The sequence below is a fragment of the Cervus canadensis genome, chromosome 1 (genome assembly GCF_019320065.1).
Source record: "Cervus canadensis isolate Bull #8, Minnesota chromosome 1, ASM1932006v1, whole genome shotgun sequence".
Classification (NCBI taxonomy): domain Eukaryota; kingdom Metazoa; phylum Chordata; class Mammalia; order Artiodactyla; family Cervidae; genus Cervus; species Cervus canadensis.
In genome coordinates this window covers 111,434,740-111,461,126 of record NC_057386.1, presented here as the reverse complement: position 1 = coordinate 111,461,126, position 26,387 = coordinate 111,434,740, and the positions used below count along the sequence as shown (strand labels likewise).

General features: G+C 55.1%; 2 protein-coding genes across 4 annotated transcripts; one reads left to right on the top strand and one right to left on the bottom strand.

The window, feature by feature from the left end:
- Positions 1-98: 98 nt before the first annotated feature.
- On the bottom strand, positions 99-22,631 carry ZMAT5 (zinc finger matrin-type 5). 3 transcript variants are annotated; one of them, XR_006263461.1, is made up of 8 exons: positions 22,521-22,631; positions 10,476-10,630; positions 7,307-7,369; positions 5,313-5,393; positions 4,006-4,117; positions 3,168-3,399; positions 2,497-3,048; positions 337-473 (listed from the first exon to the last, which is right to left on the bottom strand). XR_006263461.1 is itself a non-coding variant. In XM_043437046.1 (6 exons), the coding sequence occupies exons 2-6, from the start codon at positions 10,600-10,602 to the stop codon at positions 344-346; spliced, it is 513 nt and encodes a 170-aa protein (XP_043292981.1). In that variant the 5' UTR covers positions 10,603-10,630; positions 22,521-22,631; the 3' UTR covers positions 99-343. The 3 variants fall into 3 exon arrangements, 1 of the variants encoding a protein (XP_043292981.1); XR_006263463.1 differs by lacking the exon at positions 2,497-3,048 and having other exon boundaries at positions 338-473; XM_043437046.1 differs by lacking the exons at positions 2,497-3,048; positions 3,168-3,399 and having other exon boundaries at positions 99-473.
- Positions 22,632-22,888: 257 nt separating this feature from the next.
- LOC122421203 (cytochrome b-c1 complex subunit 9) lies at positions 22,889-24,893 on the top strand. Its single transcript, XM_043437076.1, has 2 exons — positions 22,889-23,105; positions 24,630-24,893. Exons 1-2 carry the CDS (start codon positions 22,956-22,958, stop codon positions 24,672-24,674), a joined length of 195 nt encoding a protein of 64 aa, XP_043293011.1. The 5' UTR covers positions 22,889-22,955; the 3' UTR covers positions 24,675-24,893.
- The last annotated feature ends 1,494 nt before the right edge of the window (positions 24,894-26,387 follow it).

The window sequence follows — 26,387 nt, the reverse complement described above, 5'->3', positions numbered from 1 at the left end:
GGTCAGGCTGGAGAGGACCTCACCTCGCCCATCTCCCGACCCAGGGCCAGAGCGCGGAGCAGAGGGCGCCAGGCGAGGGGCAAGGGCAGCCACGCCACTGTGGTGACAGACTTTCTTTATAAACATCCGGAAGGAAGTCCTCTGAAATGTCCCCTGAGGGGGTGGGCATGGAGCGGCCTGGCACCCAGTCAGGACCAGGGCTGCACCTGGCGGGGGCGGGGGGCCCAGGCTTGAGTTTCCCATGCTCCATGGGGCGCAGCGGGAGGGGGCCTCGGTGTCTGCCGTAGGAGCCCTTCTCTTGGTTGTGGCCGACTCACGAGCTCGCCAGGCAGGGAGGAGGGGCTCAGCCCCAGTGGACGCTGGGCTGAAGGGGCCACCCCCCAGGCGGGGGTGCCCGCAGGGACGGAGGCAGCTCCTGGACTGGCGGCCAGCCCACGGGGTACTGGAACACGGTGGCTCTCACGGGCTCAGCCCTAGACCCAGAGGGAAAGACGGAGAATTAAGAGTGGGGCGCCGCGGCCCAGGCTGGGGCGCTACCCCACCCCGCCCAGCTCACCCTCCCCAACACCCCAGCTGTGGGGGGGGGGGCGCTGCCTGAATCACCAGTTCAGGAAGGCAGAGCCTCAGAAACACGTAGGCTCTTTGACCCTCCCCTCTAGGAATGCGCCCAAGGACACAGTGGGGGTTGGGGGCAGAGACAGCTATGAGAGATGGGAGGAACCCAAGGAGTCCACCTGTGGGGGAGGGGTAAATGGATAAACATATGCACGTTCACAGCAGAGAATGCTATGCAACCTGTGTGAGAACAGGGGCCAACTTATATGCACTGATGAGGAAGGTGTCATGACATACTGCGTGAGGGGGGTAGAAAAAGCAGCTTATAAAATAATGTATATAGCATGATACTATTTTTGTTTAAAGATATATAACATATATAAATGCATAAAAAAAAAAAACCTGGAAGACACAGCAAAATGTTAACAGTGGTTCTGAGTGGTGCAATTATGGGTGATTTTTTTTTTCTACTTCTTTTATACTTTTCAAGAAAAGTTTTACAAGCACGCAAGCCTTTGAAATCAGAAAAAAAAATATTGTCTAAATTTTTTTTTTTTATAAAGCCTCATTTCTCACGCTATTCACTCTCCTCCCCCTTGAGGTCCACCATCCTGAGAGCCGCCTCCTGGGGACCAGGGCCTGTGTGAAGCAGGCACCCTGCTGTGCGCAGCCTGGGGCGGCCCTGTCCTCAGGGAGCCTGCCCCACCCGCTGCCTCCACAGCCGCTTGATCCTCCTGGACTTGAGCCCCACGCAGGCTGCTAGCGCTTCAGCCTGCCCAGCCCTCCCCTCAACCCCCTCACCCCCAGGCCCTGCATTCAGTGCGGGTGAGGTCCTGGCAGCTGGCGGCAGGCCCGGGGCTGGCCGTGGCCAGCTGTCTGCAGGAGGTCTGGAGGCTTGGGGCCCCTCCCTGGCCTGACCCGCCGTCAGACCCAGACCCAGAGCGAGGGCTTCAGGTGGCCTCGGGGCCTCCCGAGGCGTGAGGACAGGGAATCCCTGCTTGGCTGTCTGCTGCCTGCTGGAAAGTGCAGAGAGCGGCTCCCACCGTGATTTATGGCGTCGGGGAGACGTCATAAACTCCAGCAGCCGCAGAGAAGGGTGGGAGTGAGGCGGGGGGCCTCGCAGCTGCTGGAAGGGATGCCCCGGCTGCCCGCCAAGCCCGGGCTTCCCGCGGGGCCAGGGTGCCCCGCTGCTCCACAGAAAGGGTGTGACCCTTCGGGGAGCCCCGTCCTGCCTCCAGGACCCGGGGCAGACGCCCGGGCGGCCGAGGGCTCCCGCCAGGATAAGGGCACACAAGTTCCCCAGGCCCGCAGGCCCCTCCAGCCCGCACAGAGCGGACAGGGACGTGGGCGGACGGGGACGTGGGCAGGCGGGGACGCGGGCGCCCGGTGTGCCCAGCACGGGGACAGGGGCAGCTCTCCTCTGTCGCTGTCCTCTGCCCTGGGCCCAGTTAGGAGGAGAGAGTCTCAGGGAGGCGCCTGGGCTGAACAGGAGCGCCCGGCTCGGGGAGGGGTGCAGAGGGGAGATAAGATGGATAAAGTCACAATCTGAAGCGCCAACAATGGAAAGCGGGATGAGCCCTGGCCTGGCCGGGATTAGCCTGCTGGTCTGAGGCCAGCCCCCTGCTCCCAGCACTGCCCGCTCCAGCAGGCCCCTCAGGGTCAGTCTGCTGGGGTGGGGGGCGGGGGACACACAAGCAGCAGGCTGGGGCCCCCTCCAGCCTGCATCTCCCCTTCACAAGGAGGGCTGGCCCAGCTCAGCTTGAGGGCTCTGCTCGGCCTTGGGGGTCGGAGCCCTCGGGGCTGGGTGGCCCCAGGTGGGCCAGGCAGCCATTTGGGCCCTGTGTGTCCTGGTGGGGGGGGAACAGACACACCCCGAGAGGTAGAGGGGCCCCCAGGCCCGTCCCCACCGGGCGTCTTCGGCACTAACACCACGGCACTAACCGTGGTCCGCAGGGCGGGCCCCTCTCCCCAGATGCTCTCAGCCAGCGTGTCCCGGGGCCGCACCACATTGCTGACGCCTGAGCTCCGCCTGAGCTCCGGGCCGTGAGGGGGAGGCCCAGGGCGGGGCAGGCCGGGGAGGGGAGACGTCCCAGCTAAAGCTTGAAGGATGAGTCTGACTCTGCCAGGCAGACATGGGGGGGCGGGGGGCAGTTCCAGGCTGAGGAAGTAGCACAAGGCGCCCCAAAATCAGGCACGCCCACCACATCTGAGAAGCCGCCAAGCATCCTGACGAGACGGGGGAGGTGAGAAGGTGACCCCCACGGGCCACGGAGGCGGCAGAGAGTTAGCCAGGGCCCTTCGAGGTGGGCGGCGGAGTCCAGGCTCCCCTGAGAGGGAGGAGGCCCAGAGCGTTTCAGCAGGGGCTGGGGCCAGGGAATGTTCTAGAAGCTGGTTGGGGTGGTTGTGTGGAGGATGGACCTCCAAGGTCATAACCGCTCCTGACGGGGCCAGAGGGAGGGGCTGTCACGCTCCAACATAAGAGTCGTGGCGGTGCTGTGTGTTTTCAAGGTCGGGGGACAAACGGCACAGATTTAAAAGCAGGATTAATTTTAAAACAGCTTAACGAGCTCTCCTCACTGGGGCATGGAGAAGGCCGGAGGCTTAGCCCTCACCTCCTGTTGGAGCCTCAAGGGGAGGCCTCACCCCATTGACTGTGCCAGCCGGGCCACTGACCATGAGGTGCCACCGCAGACATCACCGGTTCTGGAGCCCCGGTGCAGCTGGGCGCGGGCGACCTCACCACGTCGGGCAGCTCCCGAGCACATCCCGTAGCCCTCTTCCTCCCTTCTCTCTCAATACCTGGGGGAAGGCCCCAGGAGCCCCGGCTCTGGCCTTGGCCGTGACCTTGAGGGGCAGAACCTGGGTGTCTGACCCAGGCTGCTCCCGTAGGAGGGGTGAAGGGCACCCTTCGTCTACTCCTGGGCCCAGGCAGCAGCTGGGTCAGCCCCACCCCAGCCCCCTCCTCAAGGCGAATGGCGAGGAGTCTGTCACCCCCCCGTGCCATCCCGGCTCTGCCCACTCAGAGCTGTGTGCCCCCCGACACGTCACACCTCCCACGAGCCTCCCTTCCCCTTCTGCAGGGTCGGGGCAACCGTGGCCCTCTGGCAGGGTCTAGAGGGGACAGTGACCATGGTCCGGCCCCTCCCTCTGGGAAGGGACACTTGGTGATGTGGAGTCAAGCTGCCTTGGCCACCTGCCCACCTTCAGCCAGGGCAGACTGCCATAAGGGGGGAGACACCAAGGCTGGGCACAAGGCCAGGCACGGGAACCTACAAGCGAGTGCCCGTCAGCCTCTGGCCAGGGCCTGGGGGCCGAGAGCCCCGATGTGGCCCCCCTGGGGAGTCTGATGTGGGCATCCGTGTCTGCTCCCTGGGCAGTTGGTGGCGGCAAGGGCGAGCTGGCTGGGGTCCTGCTCCTGGAGGGTGCGGAGGCGGGACCCCGGGGCCGTACCTGCTGCTTGGGGCGGAGCTCAGCCGCTTGGCTCGCTTCTCCAGCCAGTCCTCCAGGCGGACCTCAGGAAGCTCAGCGACGTCCAGCGGCCATTCCCTGGCCCGCCTCTCCTCTGGGGGACAGACAGACTGGCGAGTGGGGCCATACTCACTTCCACGCTCCCACATGGCAGGTGGAACCTTCTGGGGTGGGGGGCACAGGCTGGGAGGCCAGGAGTGAAGCCTCTGGCGTCTCCACCTGCAGCCACCTGCCTCCCCAGGCAGCACCCCCGGGCCTCCCTGCTTCCTCATCAGTGGAGACCTAACCATGGCTGCCCCCCGGCTTTCTGGAGGTGGACACGGGATAACGTGTGTTGAGAGCCTGGTCTTCAGGAGGGTCCAAACCCTCCTGGGGTCGGCGAGGCAGTGTGGGCTGCAGAACAGGGCAGAGCCTGTGTGCTCCCCGCTCCACGGGCCATCGGTTCTGAGAGACGGCGGTGGGGAGGGCCTGCAGATATAGCTGGCTGCTGGGATGCGCCGGCCTGGCCCATGGGCCTCACCTCTGCCCTGGAAAAGCGCCGAGAGACCTCTGTCTGTGCCAGGGCTGCGGCCGCACTGCCACCAGCCCCCTGGGGCAGGCACTGCCCACAGGGTCTGACTGGGCAGAGGGGAGTGAGGCCCATCAGGGGATGAGGGCGAAGGCCAGGCCGCCCCAGACGCTCACTGGCCATGTGGAGGGAGGCCCCGCGCTCGCCGGGGGCTCAGGCAAGGCTCTGTTTCTCCATGGGCTCAGTGAGGGGCAGCAGAAGTTCGATAAAGACCACCTAAGAGGGAATTCCCTTCTCTCTAATTGCAGCGGTAAGACGTGAATGGCGGACAAAGGCTGACAGGCTGGTCTCCAGGCGGACGCTGACCTCACCTTTCCATAGAGCACCCTGAGGTCAGGGAAGGTGCTCTCTTCATCTCCTTGGACCCAGAGCGGCAACGGGAGCTGCCAGAGGCCGAGGAGGGACCCCAAACACGTGCCTGACTGAGGAAGGGCGGGTGGGTGTACAAGAATGAAGGGCAGGCTAGCAGGGCCCCGGCGGGGCTGAAGCACACCCTCAGGACTCCCGGGCAGGAAGCCATGCGTCTCATTTTAAACCCAGCCGGGGACATGGACGGGAGCTTCTGGCTCCTTCCCCACTCATGCCCGGGGTGAACGGAAGGCGGCTCCTGAAGCCACGGGCCACCCGACATGGCAGTCACAAAAGAGGGGGTGGGGGAGACGCAGGGCAGCAACCCCCCCCGCACCCCCTGCCCCCCAGCCCAGGGCCCCCGGAGACGCACCCTCCACCTGGACGCTCAGCTCCTGCAGGTCTCGCTCTGACATGTGGGAGAATCTGCAGTTGGAGCCAAAGTCGCACTGGCCTGCAAAGGAGGACAGTTACTCGCTGCCGGAACGGCCTCCCCGGGCTGAGGGGCAGCCTGAGGGGGGCACGCCGGCGCAGGGGCTAAGGAGTGGCCACCCCAGCCCTGAAGAGGCAGCTGCACTCTCTCTGGCCTGGCCACAGGAGCTGCCAGAACAGCCTGTCTGGTCGCCCAGGCCCTGCTCACAGCCCTTCCCTGGCCAGAGACCAAAGTCCACTGTAGCCTCTAGTGAGTGAGTGAGTGAAAGTCGCTCAGTCGTGTCCGACTCTTTGCAATCTCATAGACTATACAGTCCGTGGAATTCTCCAGGCCAGAATACTGGAGTGGGTAGCCTTTCCCTTCTTCAGGGGATCTTCCCAACCCAGGGATCGAACCCAGGTCTCCCGCATTGCAGGTGGATTCTTTACCAGCTGAGCCACAAGGGAAGCCCAAGAATACTGGGTGGGTAGCCTGTCCCTTCTTCAGGGGATCTTCCCAACCCAGGGATCAAACCGGGGTCTCCTGCATTGCAGGTGGATTCTTTACCAACTTCTCAGGGAAGCCCCTCTGGTGACTGGGCTCCACTAAGCCTCTGCAGGCTTGTCCCGTCACCTCCCCCTACCCCAGCCCCATCAGGCTGTGGTGGGACCCTGCGAGGGCCCTGCTGCCTTGCGCCTGCCCCCTGGGGGCCCCTGCCCACGGCGCGTGGTTGGGGGTGGGGCATAAGCAGCTGGACTGCTCCCCAGAAAGGCTCTCACGGCAGCGTTGTCTCAGAGGTGCCAAAGTCCAGGGTGGCTTTCCGAATCTCAACTGTGGAGACCAAAAAGTGTCTCAAAATAACAAGACACTGTGGGGCTGGGGGAGGGATAAACTGGACACATACACCCTCCTGAATATAAAACAGATAACTAATAAGAACCTGCTGTATAGCACGGGGAACTCTACTCAATACTCTGTAACGGCCTATATGAGAAGAGAATCTAAAACAAACAAACGGTGGGTACAAATATACGTATAACTGAATCACTTTGCCGTACACCTGAAACTAATACATCACTGTAAATCAACACTGTAAGTCACTGTAAACCAACTGTAAATCAACCCAATAAAAATAGAGAAAAAACAAACACACACAGGAGATAGAGGTGTCCTAAGACAGCCTCGCGGACCACATCATGTTCAGGACACACTGGGGGCAGCGCCATCTCCTGAGGGGAGCGTAGCCATTCACCCCGCTTTCCGAGGCCAACAGCAGTACCTGGCCCTGGTGCCAAGCTCCTTCTTACAGCTTGCTAACCACCATGGTATTCCTCTTTGCTTTGGCTGCGAGGAAACTCAGGGCCAGACCCTTAGTGAGCACACAGGACCTCGGGGCAAGCCTGGAGGAGACGAACCGTTCTCCTGCCCTTGCCCTATTCTTCCACCCTAGTTTTCACCTGCCTTTGGTTCCTCCACTTGTTGAGGTTTCTGTCTCTTTGAACTACATGCATCTTTATTAGCTGGGTACTGAGCAGTGAAAGCAACACCCAGCACCCTTTGTTCGAACTCTGAAGCTTCTTGCTATTGTTGGACCTGTTAGCGTCTCCAGCCGTGCCTGCTGGGAGGGAGGGCGCAGTGAAGGTCGGGCTCCCAGGCTAACTTAATCAGCCAGTCTATTACACCCATCAGTGTCTCCTGGATTGACTCGCAGGCTCTCATTCACCCAGTGCTTGCTTGTCCTGGGTGACCTGATAAAATCACACGCTGAGGTCTGAAGAGCTGAGGACCAAGCCCTGGCTGTCATAAGGCACAACCCCCTGGGAAGGCCCCAGGGGACTGAGACCACGAAGCAGGCTCGGGGTGGTGGCGGGGGTGAGCACGGGGGGCGGGCTGTGCAGAGGTCCAGGCAGGCCAGATGGGTCCCTGAGGGACCCGGATGGGGCAGGGCAGCTTACCTGTCAGGAGAAACTTCCGGCAGGGCCTCTTGTTCTGCTCATCCAGCAAGATGGCAGCTGCGTCTGCAAGGAGACAGAAGCCGGGCTCAGACTGTGGCTGCAGACGGGCACTTCCTACCACCGACACCAGGGAAGGGGAGAGCGCCTCACCCAGCGAGGAGGGTACGAGGGGACGACCACGGGCAGGAACGCGGCGGAGAGGGAGCCGAGCCTCAGAAGACCTCAGCCCCATCCAGCCCAAAGCCAGGACGGGTGTGAGGTCAGGGACTCTCAACCATGCACAGTGGATCACCTGGGGAGTTTTTTTTAAGTCCTGGTATCAGACGGTTTAGTCGTTAAGCTGTGTCTGACTCTTTTGCGACCCTATGGACTGTAGTCTGCCAGGCTCCTCTGTCCATGGGATTTTCCAGGCAAGAATAGTGGAGTGGGTTGCCATTTCCTTCTCCAGAGGATCTTCCTGACCCAGGGACCGAACCCCCATCTCCTGTGTCTCTTGCACTCCAGGCGGCTTCTTTACCGACCAAGTTACCAGGGAAGTGGGTTTCCTGGGCTTCCCTTGTGGCTCAGACAGTAAAGAATTTGCCCGCAATGCAGGAGACCCAGGTTCAATTGGAAGAAGACTTCTGTGTACTGTCATTGCAACTTCCTAAGACTCTCTAGCCATTTGCTTCTCCAGGGGATCTTCCCAACCCAGGGATCAAACCTGGGTCTCCTGCATTGCAGACGGATTCCTTACCATCGAGCCATCAGGGAATCCCATATTGAATATTAAATCTTACATGTTAGAATTTAAATTCTGTTTTAAGTTTAAACCTTGTGTGCTCCTTGGTGGGCAAGGAATCAATTGGTCAAAATCCGTGGGTGAGTGAGGCCCACGAGGACGGCGCCCTGGCTCAGAGCCCTCACGTCGCCCTGGAGGAGGGGGTGGCCAGGCCCGGGCTGTGCACTTAACCCTGTCCGTCCACCACCTTCTCCAGAGGCCGCTGGGGTAAAGGAAAGACCAAGGGCTTCGGAGCCTAGATTCACAGGACCCCAGGCTAGCTGCTTAATCTCTCCACGTCTCAGGTTCCCCACATGTAAAATGGGAGGAAAATGCTCACCTGCTGTGAACATTTAATAAGTGAATGGATGGAGAGCACTTGGCAGAGGACGCCACACATTAGAATTTTGCCAGGAAAGTGGGGCTGGGAGCAGCCTCAGCACCAGGGTCCCCAGTGACGCTAACGTGCAGCCAGAAGTGGAAGCTCAAACAAGTGCAGCTTTTACTCCGTGACCTCCTCATAAACCCGTCATATATGCAAGCAGGCCCATTTTGCAGATGGGAATACTGAGGTTCATGCAAGGAAAAGGGGCCCACAGGGAGGAACTGGCAGCGCCGAGTTTGCGCCCTGGCGGAGAGCCTCAAGCCCCTGCCTTCTCCCGTGAGGCTGCTGACTCCCTGGGTTGGGCTTCCCTGATGGCTCAGTGGGTAAAGAATCTGCCTGCGACGCAGGAGACACAGGAGGTTCGGGTTCAGTTCCTGGCTCGGGAAGAGCCCCTGGAGGAGGAACTGGCAATCCACTCCAGTACTCTTGCCTGGGAAACCCCAGGGACAGAGGAGCCTGGAGGGCTGCCGTCCACAGGGCGGCAAAGAGCTGGACACGGCTGAGCGGCGGAGCAGCAGCAGGGCGGAGCTGGCCGCCGCCAGGGCTCGTCACCTCAGGTGGGCCAGCTGACGGCCGGGGGCGGGGCTGGGCTGAGGTCTGCAGCCAGTTATCAGAGCACTCAGCCCGGCCTGCCTGCCTGCTGGAGCGTGGGTGGGGCTGGCAGCGTGGGGCGGGGTCCATCTGCCGGCACTAGGCTTGTTGCTCAGCCCGCCCGGCTGGTGCCAGAGGCTTCGCCTGGGGAGGTGGGCCGGTGGAAGGCATCTGGACATTGCTCAGAGCCTCCCCTGCCACCTGTCTCCCAGGCAGGACAGAGAAACTGGAAGAGGGGCTGAGTCTGAGTCTTGACAAGGTTGTCAAGACAACCCTATGGGGAAGGGCTCCAGGCTGCCCAGCATCTGGCTGCTGGCTCCAACTCCAGCCACACAGCAGAAGCTCCAGGCAGCTTTTCAAGTCTACTGAGTCCCAGCCTGTCTTTCCCAGCTTCTGTTTTCTTTCATCTGAGGGGAGGGCTTGAGAACTGTTAAAATGCTCCTCGGTGATGCTGAAGTGCATCCGGGTTGAGAACCCCCAGCCCAGGGCCCCCCTCTGCCTGGCATTCAGGGCTCCTGCGGTCTGACCCCACCGGCCCTCTTGCTTCATCTCTCTGCGGCCCTGGGTCTGTTTGCTTGTTCATTGAGACATTCGCCCGGCAAACATTTCCCGGGCACGTCCTGGGCGCCAGGCGCTGTGCCAGGATGAGGACTCAGCGGAGGACAAGTCAGACCTGGTCCTTCCTTCCACCCGGACAGTCACACTAATCCATGCGGCGATGAGCGAGGTAAACAGCCAGCACGCGGCCAGATGACCTGCCCTGGCCCAGGGGTCGGAGAGGGCGTCCCGGAGGACACTTTGGGGGAGGGCGGGACAGCAGGAAAGGCCTGGCAGCTGGGAGGACAGTACTGGCTGTGGCCAGCGTGGCTGGAGCTTGGAGGGAAAGGTCAGCAGGGCACGGAGGCCTGGGCAGGACAGGGGTTCCACCCTGAGCATGCTGTTGTAACGGGGCGTAAGGTCACAGAGGAGAGGGGCCCTGTTTTATTCACCCTTAGGTCTTCAGAGCCTCTTGGGCAGACAGGCACGTGCCAAGTGCTCCCCAGCCCCGTGGCCAGCTTCAGCCCTGCTCCTCGCCCTCTCTCTCCTGCTACGAGAACACCTGCTCAGGATGGAGCCCAGGCTTTTCCCTAAGCCGAGGGCAGGAACACCAGCTCCTCAGAGAGACCCTCTCCCTGTCCCCGGTGTTCCCTGGAGCCTAGCAAGGGGTCTGAGAACGGAGCCTCAAGTCAGAACTGCGGGGAGAGGAGTGCGCCTTCCATCTGCCCCTCCGAGGGCCCGTCTGGCCCAGGGGCCAGCGGCCTGGGCCTCTCTCTTTGGCTCCTCAGAGAGCCCAGACCAGGATGGTCACTGGCCCACGGCGCTTCCCCGTGGATGATCAGCGTGATCAGAGACCAGGGCTCCCCCAGCCGGGCCGCCCGGCCTGCAGCACTCACCTCGGAACATGTCGTACCAGAGCTTCTTGGCCTTCAGGTGCTGCAGGCCGTTCAGGTGCTTCTTGCGGTTGTGGAGGTTGTCCTGGAAGGACCGGTCACAGTAGTCGCAGAAGTAACGCTTCCCCATGGTGACCCACGCCGGGAGCTGCCACTGCCTGCGAGGTCAGAGCGCTGGGTCAGAGCGTGGAGGGCACGGAGTGCAGAGTGGCGCACCGGGGCCCGGCCTGTGCCGGGGGAGAAAGGCTCCCAGACCGCCAGGGAGGAACCACACGGGCAGATACTCAGAGCCTGAGACGCCACATTCCGGAGCGGTCGTTGACAATTCTTTATTTTTTTTTTTCACTCAATTTTATTTTTTCAATTTTGTTATTTTTTTGGCCCTGGCCACACAGCATGTGGGATCTTAGTTCCCCGACCAGGGATCGAAACTACACCCCTGTGCTGGAAGCGCGGAGTCTTAACCGCTGGACCGCCAGGGAAGTCCCTCTTTTACCAGTGCTGATGCCCAGCTTCTATCCCGGGCCGGCGAAAGCAGAGCCACAGTGGGGGAGGCTGGGGGGCATCAGGGTGTTTCAACGCTCCCTGGGGGTTCTCATCTGCAGCCAGGCTGGGGAACAGCCACCTGCCCCCTACTGGACAGCCCCCCGCAGGGCCCCCCCACACCTCTCATCCCCCTCTCAGAGCTGTGCTCCTTCCATCTTTGCTCAAACACTACCTTCTCAGTAATCTCCCGTGACTATTTCATTGAAAGCGGCAGAACCCTCGGCTGGGCTTTCCCATTCCCTGCTCCACTTTGCCACCTTTGAAGTGGCGTGATTTGTTATGTTTATTATGTTGTTTCTTCTGCGGGAATATACATGCTTGCGGGCTGGGGTATTTTTGTTCCGTGTGTTGCTGCAGCCCCCAAAGTGGTGCACAGTACAGAGAAGGCAACCAAATGTGTGTTGAACAAATGAACGAATTTCCATTTTCCTTATGCGAACAACTGAGTTTCAGAGAGAGGAAGTGACTCGCTCAAGGTCACACAACTGGTACGCGGGAGGCAACCCCTGGTGCCCGATGATCCCGCCGCTGGTGTCCGCTCTTCCACAGCCAGCTCGAGGCTTAAGGAAGCCAGAGGGCTCGGGCAGACATGCAGGCAGCTGAACACTCAGGTGGTGATCACGGAGGGAAACGAGAATGGTTCAGGGTCTTCAGACCCGTGAGACCCCTCACTGGTGGTAACCACCGCAGCCAGAGGCAGGTGGCAACTCTATGACTCATGGCCAGCCCTTGGGTCCCCGTTTGGTGTCACAAGATGAGAGGACAAACGGGTCCACTCGGGGCCACCAAGTGGGATTGGCAAAGGGCTGAGCCCAGAATCGTCCCACACTTTTCAGGTCCTAGAGTCTGACCCCTCCTTTCCCAGAGCCGGTGCCTGAGGCCCTGAGGAGGAGAGGGCAAGCGACTTCCCCAAGGTCACCAGGTAACAGCCTGGGCCCAGCAGCAGAAGCCCTGGCCTCCCAGGGCCCGGAGAATACAGATAAAGCTGAGAGCCAATCCACAGGGCAGCCGGACGGGGATAGATACATCTTGGGATGTATCCCTCCTGATATTGGGGAGGGACACAGAGACAAATGAGCCCCCTGGAGAAGGCCGCTCCCGTGGCAGACAGCAGCCATTAAGTCAAGGGCAGTAATGGATCGGGAACAGACAGTCACTCAAAATGAAAACGTATAAAACCTCTCTTCTCCTATTACCGCTGAGAAACCGCATCCCAGACACACGGACTTGATATATTAAATTTGGCAGCTCTAATACACCCCGTCTTGCCAATAAACTTATAGGAATTGGATTGAAATTGTAAGAGATGAACGTTTAACCAAGAGATGAGTGCTTAACCAAGCCATTCACGAGGCCTGAAGCAGCTCAGAGGAGAGGAACGGACAGGGGGAAGGGCCAGGGGAGGGGCGTCCCTCGGGAGGCTGTGATGGAACAGGGGCTCTTGGCAGATTCGGCTGAGCAAAATCCCCCAAGGCACTGGGAAGCCAGTTGCGTGACCCCAGACCCCTCCAGGCCTCTACGTTCAAGCTAGGAATACGGGGCAGTGGGTCTGACGGGCTGGCTAATTGCTTAGCGAGCAGCACACAGAAGTTTGCTTATCCAATGAATTATTACTAAAAGAGAAATAGCAATACAGGGCTTCCATGGTGGGCTCAGTGGTAAAGAACCCGCCTGCTAATACAGGAGACATGGGCTCGACCCCTAGCTTGGAAAGATCCCCTGGAGAAGGAAATGGCTACCCACTCCATTATTCTTGCCTGGAGAATCCCATGGACAAAAGAGCCTGGTGGGCTATAGTTCATGGGGTCGCAAAAGAGTTGGGCGCGACTTAGCAGCTAAACGTCACTAGCAATGTGAACGACACTTAACAACGTCTGGCATTGCACAAGTGCACGATAAATGTTATGTAGTATTTGGTTCCACTGAGCACCTACTACAGGCCCGCACTGGGCTAAAAGCTCCAGAAGGCGTCATCTCATCGAATCCTCAGGACAACCTGTGAGGTTTCAGATGAGGGCTCTGAGACTCCCAGAAGTGAAATGACTGAGCCAAGATCATGCTGCTGGACAGAGGCCAGGCCCGGCTGGGAACACAGCGGGGACGGCTCTGGAGCCCACACTCCCCATGGGTAAGAGAGTCTCCTCCCAACAGATCATACCGATGACAGCTTTCCTCTGCTGTTTACTCACAACACCCCCAGGACCACATGGCGCCTTCAAGTCCCAAAAGGTATGTATCATGATCCCATTTACCAAGGACGAAACTGAGGCCCAGAGAGGGGCTCTGGGGTGCTCCAGATCACACCTCCAGGAAGAATAGCAGGTCTCGTCACGCCTGGGGCTCAGGTCTGCTGGGAAAGCCACCCACCAAGCCACCAGGAAATGAAAATCTCACACACACACACCCCCAACCTACCCGGTGACACCGATTCAAACGATGAGCCCTTGGGGCCGGGCTGCGTGTGTCTGTGTATACGTGTGTTCGTGCATTCCCCATTTCTCACATGCACAAACAATGGGGGACACGCCAGTCTCAGCTGAAGGCTGCCGCAGCAGCGACACCCACCCATGCCTCCTCCCCCCTGCCCACCCAAGCCACCCCTCAGCGGGCAGGGGAAGTGCTCAGCCGTCCAGGACAGGTCAATGGGCCGTGCATCCCATCCCAGCTCTGCCAGGCTGTGGCTCTGTCACATGCCCTCTCTAAGCCTCAGTCTCCCCGCATGGAAAGCAGGAGGTAGGTAGTTAGGCCAGGAGATCTCTAAAAGCACACATACACACACACACACACACACACACACACACGTAACACAGAGAGCCTGGCCCACAGCAGGCCCTCAAGAAACGTTGGCCGTCATCACCATCATTATTACTGGCCTCCATAAAGCCAGGGTATCAGTGCCCAGTGACCTCTGTGATCAGCTGCTCCATAATACAGATGAGGAAAGTGAGGCCAGGAGAGGGGAAGTGAGCTGTCCGCAGCACCCGGCACAAGGCGGCACAAGGCTAGCTCGCAGCCCCACGGCAGCCTAAGACCCCCGCCCGCACGGCAGCTCTGCCGGCCCCTGGTGCCGGGGAATGCGGTCAGGGGAGCAGAGAGGCTTTACGGGGGCCAGCACTTCCTGCCGCCTCCACAGGCCTGACCCCAGGAGGCAGAGGCCCTGTGCCTGGGCAGGAGCTGGCCCCCAGCAAGGTGACCTCGGCCGGGCACCGCCCAGGTGTGAACTTCCAGGGCTCCCGACCTCCCGCTCCAGTGCCCCGGCGCACATTAGGAGCGGTGCGGCTGCAGAACACTCTGGACAGACACACAACTTGGCAGGCGGAGCGTGCCGGGCGTCCTTGCACAGGGCACAACCTGCAGCACCGCACTTGGCAGTCCTGAGCGGGAGGGCAGGGCAGGGGCGGGGGTGGGGACGGCCGGACGTCTCCCTGGCGCCCAGATGCCAGCATGGGGTGCTGACTAAGCGGGCCCTCTCTGCAGCCGTGATTCATTCCCGTCCTCCGAGGACGCTCTGCACCATGTGAGGCAGCCCCGTCCGGGAACACAGGCCCATCCGGCCCCGCTCCCTCGCCGGGAACACAGGCGGCACTGCCCGCCCACTCCCGGAGACCAGGTCTGCAGTGGCAACAGCATCTGCTGGCTCCCTGGACCTTTGCCAGGTGACAGAGTGGCTCCGTGTGGCCACGGGCAGGGGGCAAGGCTGGCGTGGGACCACCTTCTGGGGTCACACGGGCCTGGGTTTGAATTCCAGTTCTACCACTTATCAGCTGGGTGACCTCCGGAAAGTCCTTTTCATCTCCCAGAGTCTGTCCTCAGCTAGAAAACAGGGACCCCGCCGCTGCTGTGAATTTACCACCGCGGAGAGCGGAGGCTGTGACTGCTGTTGCCATCGTCACCCGGGGGGCTCACTCCTCCCCCCCAAACCTGATTCAAAACTGCAGCCAAAGTCTCAGCAGCAGACACGTCTGTCCCTCTTGCCACCTGCTCTGCTTTCCAGAGCTCGTCTCACACGCTGACTTACTGTCAAACAGGCTGCGTCCCCGCTAGAACACAGCTCCACCAGGGCAGAGAGAGCTGTCTGTCCGTCCGGCAGCTGCACCTGATCAAATGCAGAGCAGCTGCTGGGATGAGCGAGGGACCTGCCCATCCCTGCCCAAGGCCTCCCGCCTGCTCACTGGCTCACCCACCCTCTTCTCCATAAGCTTGAATATGGGGACAAGCATGAGGACGAGAAGAGAGACATGAGGGCCCCCAAGGCACGAATGTCACCCTCACCCTCCCCGCAGGGCTTCTGTCCCCAGCAGAGCCCCCCGACCCACTTAGCCCACACCCAGCGGGCTCAAGGAAAGGATGACCAATGAGCTGAGATGCAGTGAGGAGCAAGAGGGAAGAAAAGAGAATCAGATTTGACTCCGTCATGCAAGGCATTCTCTTGTCTGATCCTCACAGACCCTCTGAGCACGCACCAGTGCGTCCATTTCACAGATGGGGACACACGTTCAGAAACACTCACTTCCTAATTTGCTCAAAGCCACAGCTGGGAGAGACCCTGATGACCTCTCATCAACCTGAGCGCTGCGGGTGGGCCGGTGGGTGCTGAGGATCCTCAGGCACCTGCCACGGAGCTGCCACCACACGTGTCAAGGCCCGGTGGGGCCATCTCTCGCCCTGGGGCCCGGCTGACCCGGGACCCAGCTCTCCCTTCCCCAGCGCTCCATCTTGAGGCTGCTCCATTGATATTCTTAGTTCCTTTCATCACGAGCGGCTCGGGTCCAGAGCTGGCTTTGACACAAGGCTAAAATAAGCCACTAGCTCGGCCGCGGGGGCTGGGAGGCAGCCTGTAATGATCCAGGCTTGTGCTCTCCACATGCTGCCCTCGGGCTCACCTGTCATTTCTTCTGATTACGGCACCACCAGACCCCAGGTAAACAGCAAACCTCGGCCGGAGGGTGGCTTTATGGCGCGCCCACTAGGAGCACGGCAACATTCCAGCATCGCATATGCCCACCGTCTGGAGTCGGTGGCATCAGACCCGCCCCACGCGGGAGGCCTGCAGACTGCCTGCTCGAGACCCAGCTCCAACGGCAGTGCCTAGGAGACCCAAATGTCTCCCCTGATGGGCCCCCCAGATGCTAAGGGTCTCCCTCAGATGCCCCCGCGGTCTTATAGCAACCACACAGCTCACTCATCCTGGCCTCCTGAAAGGACAGAGCTCCCAGACAGGAGAGGGGAAAAATCGTCTGAAGGAGGCTCTTGAACCACACGCCCCGATTCCAAAACATTCTCCACCCTCCCCCCACCACCCCCAAGCCTGGGCTCCCAATACCATGGGACTCTCTGCCACTGCTGCCCAAGTCACGTCTCACCCTTTCACACCTAGACCAGCCTCCCCCTGACCTTTATTTTCTTTTTCTCACATTTTAATTTCAATAACATCTGGTTTGTTGTTGCTATTTAGTTGCTAAGTCGTGTCTGACTCAGGGTCCCAGGCTCCTCTGTCCATGGAATTTTCCAGACAAGAATACCAGAGAGACAAGAATACCAGAGTGGGAAGCCATTCCCTTCTCCAAGGGATCTTCCCAGACCAGGAATTGAACCCATGTCTCCTGCATTGGCAGGCGGGTTCTTTACTACTGAGCCACCGTTGAGCCCCTGGATCAGCCTCGTTAGTTCAGCCCACTCTGGGCAGCATCAGATCAACCCTCTGAAAACAACTCCTCAAATTTTTCCATTGCTCCTGGTGAGGAGCTTATTAAAAATGAAGTCTCCTGAATCAGATCCTCAGGAATTCTGACTCAGCAGATTTGGAAAAATTTGCATTCTAACCAGTGAGTCTAGCACCCCCTAGCATATACCCCCAAGAAATAAAAGCCTGGAGAACTGAGGTCCCACTGTTCATCAACCTTCTCTTCCCCTGCATGCCACTGGCAGCCTCTGCTGAAGGCAGTCACTCTGGGTGGACAAAGCCCCCAAATTCGTGTCCCAATCGGAAACGTGCTGGTCTACGAACACCCTCGGTGTGCTGAAACCCTGACTCGACCGGAAGGCAAAGCGTAATTCAGAAAAGTGAATAAAACACTTTTCTTACTGGCTATGTCTCCTGTCACACTCCAGGAGAGATTAAAATTGAAAACAGAGGACTTCCCCAGTGGTCCAGTAGTTAAGAATCCACCTGCCAAGGCAGGGGACACGGGTTTAATCCCAGGTTCTAGAAGATTCCACATGCTATGGGAGCAACTAAGCCCATGGGCCACAACTACTGGGCCTGCGCTCTAGAGCTTGGGCTCCTCAACAAAGAGGAGCCCCCGCTCTCCATACGGAGTGAAAGCCTGCACACACCAATGAAGTAAAAATAAATAACAAATAAATAAATCTTTTTTTTTTTTTAAAGACACATGTATGGAATTTGATTCGGATTCCCTGATAGTTCAGTTGGCAAAGAACCACCTGCAATGCAGGAGACCCTGGTTTGATTCCTGGGTCGGGAAGATCCGCTGGAGAAGGGATAGGCTACCCACTCCAATATTCTTGGGCTTCCCTGTGGCTCAGCTGGTAAAGAATCCGCCTGCAATGCAGGAGACCTGGGTTCGATCCCCTGGAGAAGGGAACAGCTACCCACTCCAGTATTCTGACCTGGAGAACTCCATGGACTGTATGGTCCACGGGGTCGCAAAGAATCTGACATGACTAAGCGACTTTTACTTTTCATGGAATTTGATTAATGGAGACAATCATTTTTTAGAAAAGAAAATACAGGTAGAAGAGCAGCTCAGGTATGGTATTAATGTTCTTGTCCTAAGTTTATCGATAATCAGTCTATACTTGGTACTTAAAAGTGTCTCACTGAAAAGAATTCTGTTGAGTATACAAGAGAAAAGCATGGCTTTTCAGGAATTGATTAAATTGATTCCAATTTAAAATATAAAAGTTGAAATTTGTAGTTAGATAATTGATAAAATGGGCTTCCCAGGTGGTGCAGTGGTAATCTGCCTGCCAATGCAGGAGATGTAGACTCAATCCCTGGGTCAGGAAGATCCTCTGGAGGAGGAAATGGCAACCCATTCCAGTATTCTTGCCTAGAAAAATCACATGGACAGAAGAGCCTACAGTTCATGGGGTCGCAAAGAATCTGACAAGACTGAGTGACCGAGGACAAGCACACAACTGATAAATTATCTGTCAGTAATTTATACGAGACTTGTTATTTTAAGTTGAGGAGTTAGCAAAGGTTGGAAACATTGGCTGCATGTTAAACACCTGCATATAACACCTGGGGTGCTATAAAAGCTACTAAGAGTGCCCCCCACCCCCCATATTCTAATTTCATGACAGAGATGGAACCAGTATTTTTTGAATCCCCAAACTGAGAAAAAGTGACATAAGAGAACTTGACTAAGTCTGTTAAAAGTATCAAACTGTTTACAAGAACTTAAAATTTATCACATTTACAAGTTTAATTTATTGGCTTTTCTAGTTAATTGTTTAAGTATTCTGGGGAAATTATGTTAGGTTATATATCTGAAATACTTAAAAGGAAAATCAAATATATTAAATGTTAAGTGGAATTAAATGTGTAAGGGAGTGTAATTGGGCTGAAGATAGGGCTGAATGTTTAAAGGAATTTTGTTTGCTCAACTTGAGTTCAAATATTAACCAAAGGGAAAGTTAACGTTATTTTTCTTATTTTTTTAGGTTTAAATATAGAATAATAATTTCTAAACTGAAAGGGATAGCTTAAAGAAAATTAGATTTTTTTTTAAAAGTGTTGCTCCAAAATGAGAATTAACTAAAAAGGCAATAAATAAATAAAACAAGCCACACCTTAACTCCCTGTGGTCTTCCCTACCCATCTCACCTAAAATAATTCCTCCCTCCTCTTAACTTCCCATCAACCAGACTAGCTGTCAGCAAGATACAAATGTTCTTTCCCAGAAGCTTCACAATCTCCTGTCCCAACAGGCTACCAAGATGCTTTGCAAATAGAAAATAACTGGTCATGGATATAGAGCATTTCACATTTTTCCTCCCCATCCCCTCATAAGGCATTACAGTTGCTTTTACAAGTCAGAGGTAGATCCAGGTTTCCAATCTGGTCCCTGCTTTTCAATACCACACCTACACAAACAACTTTTATCTCTGGCTCAGGCCTCTCCTCTGAACTCTAGATTCAAATCCCCATTACCCTCTGGACAGAAGCAGTGGCAGATTTTATTTTCTTGGGCTCCAATATCACTGTGGATGGTGACTGCAGCCAAGAAATTAAAAGATGCCTGCTCCTTGGAAGAAAAGCTATGACAAACCTTAACAGTATATTAAAAAACAGAGACATCACGTTGCCAACAAAAGTCCATATGGTCAAAGCTATGGTTTCTCCAGTAGTCATGTATGGATATGAGAGTTGGACCATAAAGAAGGCTGAGCACCACAGAACTGATGCTTTTGAATTGTGGTGCTGGAGAAGACTCCTGGGAGTCCCTTGGACTGCAAGGAAATCAAACCAGTCAATGAAAGGACATCAACCTTGAATGTTCCTTGGAAGGACTGGTGATGAAGCTAAAGTTCCAATACTTTGGCTACTTGATTCAAAAAGCTGTCTCACTGGAAAAGACCTGATGCTGGGAAAGAAGGCAAAAGGCGAAGGGGGTGGCAGAGGATGAGATGGTTAGACAGCATCGCCCAATCAAAGAACATGCATATGAGCAAACTCTGGGAGAGAGTGGAGGACAGGGGAGCCTGGCGTGCTGCAGTCCATGGAGTCACAAAGAGTTAGACACCATTTAGCGACTAAACAATAACCACCTCCATTTGACGTCTGAGGAGCAGTTCAAGCTTAACATGGCCAAACAGAAGCTAAAATCATTCCATTGATTTTAAGTTGCTGAGGTCAAAACTTTGATGTCATCCTTGATTTCTCTTTCCGGTACCCCCTACATCACTCACTTAGAGCCAGACATCCTGGAATGTGAAATCAAGTGGGCCTTAGGAAGCATCACTATGAACAAAGCTAGTGGAGGTGATGGAATTCCGACTGAACTATTTCAAATCCTAAAAGATGATGCTGTGAAAGTGCTGCACTCAATATGCCAGCAAATTTGGAAAACTCAGCAGTGGCCACAGGACTGGAAAAGGTCAGTTTTCATTCCCATCCCCAAGAAAGGCAATGCCAAAGAATGCTCAAACTACTGCACAATTGCACTCAGCTCACACGCTAGTAATGCTCAAAATTCTCCAAGTCAGGCTTCAACAATACATGAACTGTGAACTTCCAGATGTTCAAGCTGGTTTTAGAAAAGGCAGAGGAACCAGAGATCAAATTGCCAATATCCGCTGGATCACTGAAAAAGCAAGAGAGTTGCAGGAAAACATCTATTTCTGCTTTACTGACTACACCAAAGCCTTTGACTGTGTGGATCACAACAAACTGTGGAAAATTCTGAAAGAGATGGGAATACCAGACCACCTGACCTGCCTCTTGAGAAATCTGTATGTAGGTCAGGAAGCAACAGTTAGAACTGGACATGGAACAACAGATTGGTTCCAAATAGGAAAAGGAGTACGTCAAGGCTGTATACTGTCACCCTGCTTATTTAACTTATATGCAGAGTACATCATGAGAAACACTGGGCTGGATGAAATACAAGCTGGAATCAAGATTGCCGGGAGAAATATCAATAACCTCAGATATGCAGATGACACCACCCTTATGGCAGAAAGTGAAGAACTAAAGAGCCTCTTGATGAAGTGAAAGAGGAGAGTGAAAAGTTGGCTTAAAGCTCAACATTCAGAAAACTAAGATCATGGCATCCGGTCCCATCACTTCATGGCAAATAGATGGGAAAACAGTGTCAGACTTTATTTTTGGGGGCTCCAAAATCACTGCAGATGGTGACTGCAGCCATGAAATTAAAAGACGCTTACTCCTTGGAAGGAATGCTATGACCAACCCAGACAGCATATTAAAAAGAGACATTACTTTGTCAACATAGGTCCATCTAATCAAGGCTATGGTTTTTCCAGTGGTCATGTATGGATGTGAGAGTTGAACTATAAAGAAAGCTGAGCACAGAAGAATTGATGCTTTTGAACTGTGGTGCTGGAGAAGACTCTTGAGAGTCCCTTGGACTGCGAGGAGATCCAACCACTCCATCCTAAAGGAAATCAGTCCTGAATTGGAATGACTGATGTTGAAGCTGAAACTCCCAATACTTTGGCCACCTGATGCAAAGAGCTGACTCATGTGAAAAGACCCTGATGCTGGGAAAGATTGAGGGCAGGAGGAGAAGGGGATGACAGAGGATGAGATGGTTGGATGGCATCACTGACTCAGTGGACACAAGTTTGAGTAAAGTCCGGGAGTTGGTGATGGACAGGGAGGCCTGGCAGGCTGCAGTCCATGGGGTCGCAAAGGGTCTGACACAGCTGAGCAACTGAACTGAACTGAACCCCCTACATGCATCTGTCAGCTTGTTCTGTTTGATCCACCCCCTTAATACATCCCAAATCTGATCACTACTCTAATCCATAACCTAATCTAAATTACCATCCAGCCTCCACTCCCACCACAGCAACTTCCCCTCTTCAGTCTGACCTCTGGAGAGCAGCCAGAAATGATGACCTTGAAAGTCATCAGATCATGTCAGATCATGTCACACCCCAGCTTGTCACAATCAGATCATGTCACATCCCAGCTTAAAACCCATCAGTGGCTTCCTAGTACAATAAGGAAAAAATAAGACTCCTTATCATGGGTTACTAGGCCATATATGAGCTGATCTGAGTTACTTCACAGTCCATTCTACTTTTTCCCCTGGAACACCCCAGGACAGAGCAGTCTCAAGGCCTTTGCACCAATCTTTTCCTGTTTGAACGGCGACTATTCATTCACTCAGGTCTAGGGTTAAGTGTTATCCTGGGCACCCTGGCTAAAATATTACCACCACTCCCTCCCCAATCAACCTGTCTTCTGCTCTTCTTAGTATTACTTGTTATTACTGCCCCTCCCCACGCACTCTAGAACGAGCGCTTCACGAGGGCAGGGGCTTGTTCACCGCTGAATCCCCAGTGCAGGGCCCAGGGCCTCTTAGAAAACATTTACTGGACCGCCCTCGTCCTCCGAAGTTCTTGCTATTTCCATTCCCCAGAAGCAAAGAGTGGATCTAGGTCTCCCGTCTTCCAAGCCAGGTTGTCAGCTTGCGAAACCCAGGGATGAGGAATACAGGAAGCAGGGGCCGAATCGCCTCTTCCCCGGGGGTCGGGCAGAGAGACTCAGCCCCCTGGACCCGACTTGTTGCCATAGTTTCCAACTCTAGACTTGGGGCTGACAGGCGACAGGAGTGGGGACAAGCTTGAGATCGGTCATCCGGGCCTCGCCTACGTATCCAGTCCACGTCGTGTTAAATAGCGCGGCCCGCCGCGGGGTTCGCCGACCTAGTTGGAAGAGCCCAAGTCCTCCCGCGGGGGTGGTGAGGAGAAACTCTCACTCGATGTCCCCTTCACAGAACATACCTGCTTCGACGGGGCCCGACGGCTCCGAGCTCCTCCTCCGGCGCCCTCACTGCACTGCTTGCTGGGATTCGTAGTCCTCCCTTTGGGGAGCGTCCCGCCCTTCCCAGAAACCTTTGCGAATCAAAGCGGAAACAGAACGGAAGAGGAGGAAGCGTGAGGGCTTCTGGATGTTGTAGTGAAAATATTAAATCTTTTTTTTCTTTTTAATGCTTAGGAAGTAGAATTCAGTAACACTTCTCACCAAGCTGTTTGGGATTCCATGATCTAGATTTTAGGAGACCTTAATCCTGCGCAAGCCGTCAGTTTACCTCCATTCTTCAAAACGACGCGCGCGGAGATTCAGAAGAACTACAAATCCCATAAAGCATTACACGTGGAGGCCCTTTGGAGGGAAAGGTCGTCGCGGCGCCGGCGCTCGTTCTGCAGCGGACAAACATGGCGGCCCCGACGTTGACTGCGAGGTTGTACTCGGTGCTGTTCCGCCGGACCTCTACTTTCGCCCTCACCATCGTCGTGGGCGCCCTGTTCTTCGAGCGCGCCTTCGATCAAGGCGCAGACGCGATCTACGAAAACATCAACCAGGGGGTGAGGGCCTGGACCGTCCCTGACCTTGGGCCCTTCTGAGGGGAGACAGTGGGAGTGTAGGTGGGGCGGGACTCAGTCTACTTTTACGAGTAGCGGAGGAACCCTGGATGTTTCTATCTGTAGACTGCCGTCTGCCCGTTACCCCCCGGTATGAATCCTAAAATGTTCAACGGGATCAATAGCTCCCACTGTGCAGGGGCTGTTAGTATCGCTGCCTCCCACCCCACACACCCACTTGTCCATTGGCAGAAGCGAAAACTAAAGCCTAGTGAGAGCAAAGGATTTATTGGGGCCACACCACCAGGAGGCCAGTGACAAGTCAGGGCTGGACCCGGGACCCCCTGTTTCGTCTGAGGGTTTCAAGGGCACATTTGAGCGGGCGAGGGCCGTGAATAGGACATCTTAGACACTGGGGCTGGCTTTTTAGACAGCACTTTTCAGTTCCGAACCCTTTCTGTGCTGGCAGCGGTGGTATTAATAGTGGTTAAGGGGTGAGGGGGTGAGGGGGATACGGAGGGTATAAAAGCAGAGAACCCTGGGTGGGAATACCGGGCCTTACCACTTAATAACTTGTGTGAGTTAACCTCTCTGAGCTTCACTTTTATCTGTGAAATAGAAATGATAGTAGCTATCTCAGGGAATTACTGTGAGGATTCCATGAGATGCTGGCAAGGTGTTGCAGTAGGTGGTAGGAGGTACCACTCAAAAACTAGCATTTTTTACAATCCTAGGGAGAAAGTGGAAGCATAAGATAGAGAAGAACAACACCTTTTAAAGTCACTGTGTGCCAGGCACTGTGCTGAGTGCTCTGCATACTTTATATCGTTAAAGTATTTAATTTATGGCTCATACTGGGGAACGTCCTGGACAAGTAAGCTGTGTTCCACCACTCTGTTAATAATTTGAAACTGTCTGGCCCTACTGCCTAGGCAGGCTCTGTCTCCTGATGTACAGCCTGTGGCCAGGGTAGCTTTCCGTCCTTAAAAGTACTGCTCCTGTTCATTTGCAAGCTGTTCCCCTGGCCATTTCAGTATGTGGGGAAGGCATCTCAGAAGATTGTCGTAATCCACCCATTCTTGGTGCTTTTAGGAATGAGAATATAGCTAGTTCCTGACCCAGGGATCATAAGTCTGATGAGGTTAAAATAGGGCTCAATGTGAAGTATTTGGGGGCCAGGCTCTTAGGACCTCTTGAGTAATACCTGGGAGTTGAAGAAATGAGACATTTTCCAGCCTCTGTTCCTTAATAATTGTGTGCTCTGGGCGCCCAGGTCCTTTGGTCTCTCTACCTCAGTTACCTGTCGAGTGAGGTCATGCGTCCCGCTTCCTGACACACTCACTGAGAGCATTATGTAAATGCTGGGAATGTGTGTCAGGCCTAGTACTGCTTCCGGACTGCCCGCTGCAAGCTGTCTGGTTGTGGTATGTGTTTCTCTCAGGCTTGTTTTAGAGTCCAGGGCTGTGGGAGGCGTTGTACAATGTCAGACGCTAAACTCAGTTTGTGGCTCTTGTCTTTAAAATGCAGAAGCTGTGGAAGCACATCAAACACAAGTATGAGAACAAGGAGTAGCTCCCAGGAGGCCCCCGTCCAGGCCAGAAGCACCAGGTCCAGCACCAGCTGTCTGCCCAGAGCCGGGGCCTCAGCTTGAAGACATGCTCGGGTCACTCTGCACGGGTCACCTTTAGCTGTCGACAGGAGATGGCGTCACCTGACAGACTCTTTAACTTCTGCTGTGTTTGAAGTATGTTTAGTCAGAGTCATCAGCAAATAAATGTAAATTGTCCTTGAGACCTGCTTTTGCATGTTCTTAACCACCCGCTCTTCACTTAACCGGTTATTTGACACCACTTCAAAGTTCTCTGCAGACATCTGAAGGGCAGATTCCCTTATTCTGGCTCCCCCATTAACTTCCAAAGAATTCTAGTTTTCACACCATGAGCTGGAGCTGGAGGTGTGAACCTTCAACTTTGGCCTTTAATCCGATAGCTCCATTCTTGAATTATGCAGAGGACAGCTAACTGGCTTGGCCATAGGGAAGCGCTGTGGATGCAGCTGGGGAACAAATGTTTATTCTCCATTCTGCCTTTAATTTGCTGAGGATCTTTGGGGAAGCTGGCATACCTCTCTGGGCCACAGCTTATCTTCTCATGGCTGTAAGGGACAGCATGGCTGGGAGCAGCCACGGAGAACACGGAGATGTGCTGAGCAGTAGAGGGCTTGATTCTGTTTGGCGACTGGCCTGGGAAGACGAGTGACTCACTTGCCCACCGTCTTTCACCTGGAGCCTGGCGTGATGGGGCCAGAGTGAGAACAACCACTAGCATCTGATGGGGGAAGAGTCAGTGGGGAAACTCATACAGGGGTTGGAGAGACCCTAGGAACAACTGCCTACCCGAGGCATATCCTCCTGAAGGTGAAGTCCAGGCCTGCAGAAATCATGACCCAACAGGTCGTACAGCTCTGGGGGCCAGATCAAGACCTGAGCCAGAGTAGAGGCTATTCTTTTTAAGAATGATTTCACCATGAAGTAAAGAATAATTCTGGGGGTTGAAGATTTGCCATGTACGTTACACTACACTTTACCCAACAATTTGAGCATAGCGTGCTGGCGAAAAACAATAAAATGGAACTTTTTTTTTTGGGGGGGGAATTATTGATCTAATCCTCTCTCATTTTTTTTTTTTTCATTTATTTGTATTAGTTGGAGGCTAATTACAATATTGTAGTGGTTTTTGCCATACATTGACATGAATCAGCCATGGATTTACATGTGTTGCCCATCCTGAATCCCCCTCCCACCTCCCTCTCCCCATCCCATCCCTCTGGGTCATCCCAGTGCATCAGCCCTGAGCACTTGTCTCATGCATCCAACCTGGGCTGGTGATCTGTTTTACACTTGATAATATACATGTTTTGATGCTATTCTCTCAGATCATCCCACCCTCGGCTTCTCCCATAGAGTCCAAAATTCTGTTCTATACATCTGTGTCTCTTTTTCTGTCTTGCATATAGGGTTATCGTTACCATCTTTCTAAATTCCATATATATGCGTTAGTATACTGTATTGGTGTTTATCTTTCTGGCTTCACTCTGTATAATGGGCTCCAGTTTTATCCATCTCATTAGAACTGATTCAGATGAATTCTTTTTAATGGCTGAGTAATATTCCATTGTGTCTATGTACCATAGCTTTCTTATCTATTCGTCTGTTGATGGGCATCTAGGTTGCTTCCATGTCCTGGCTATTATAAACAGTGCTGTGATGAACATTGGGGTACACGT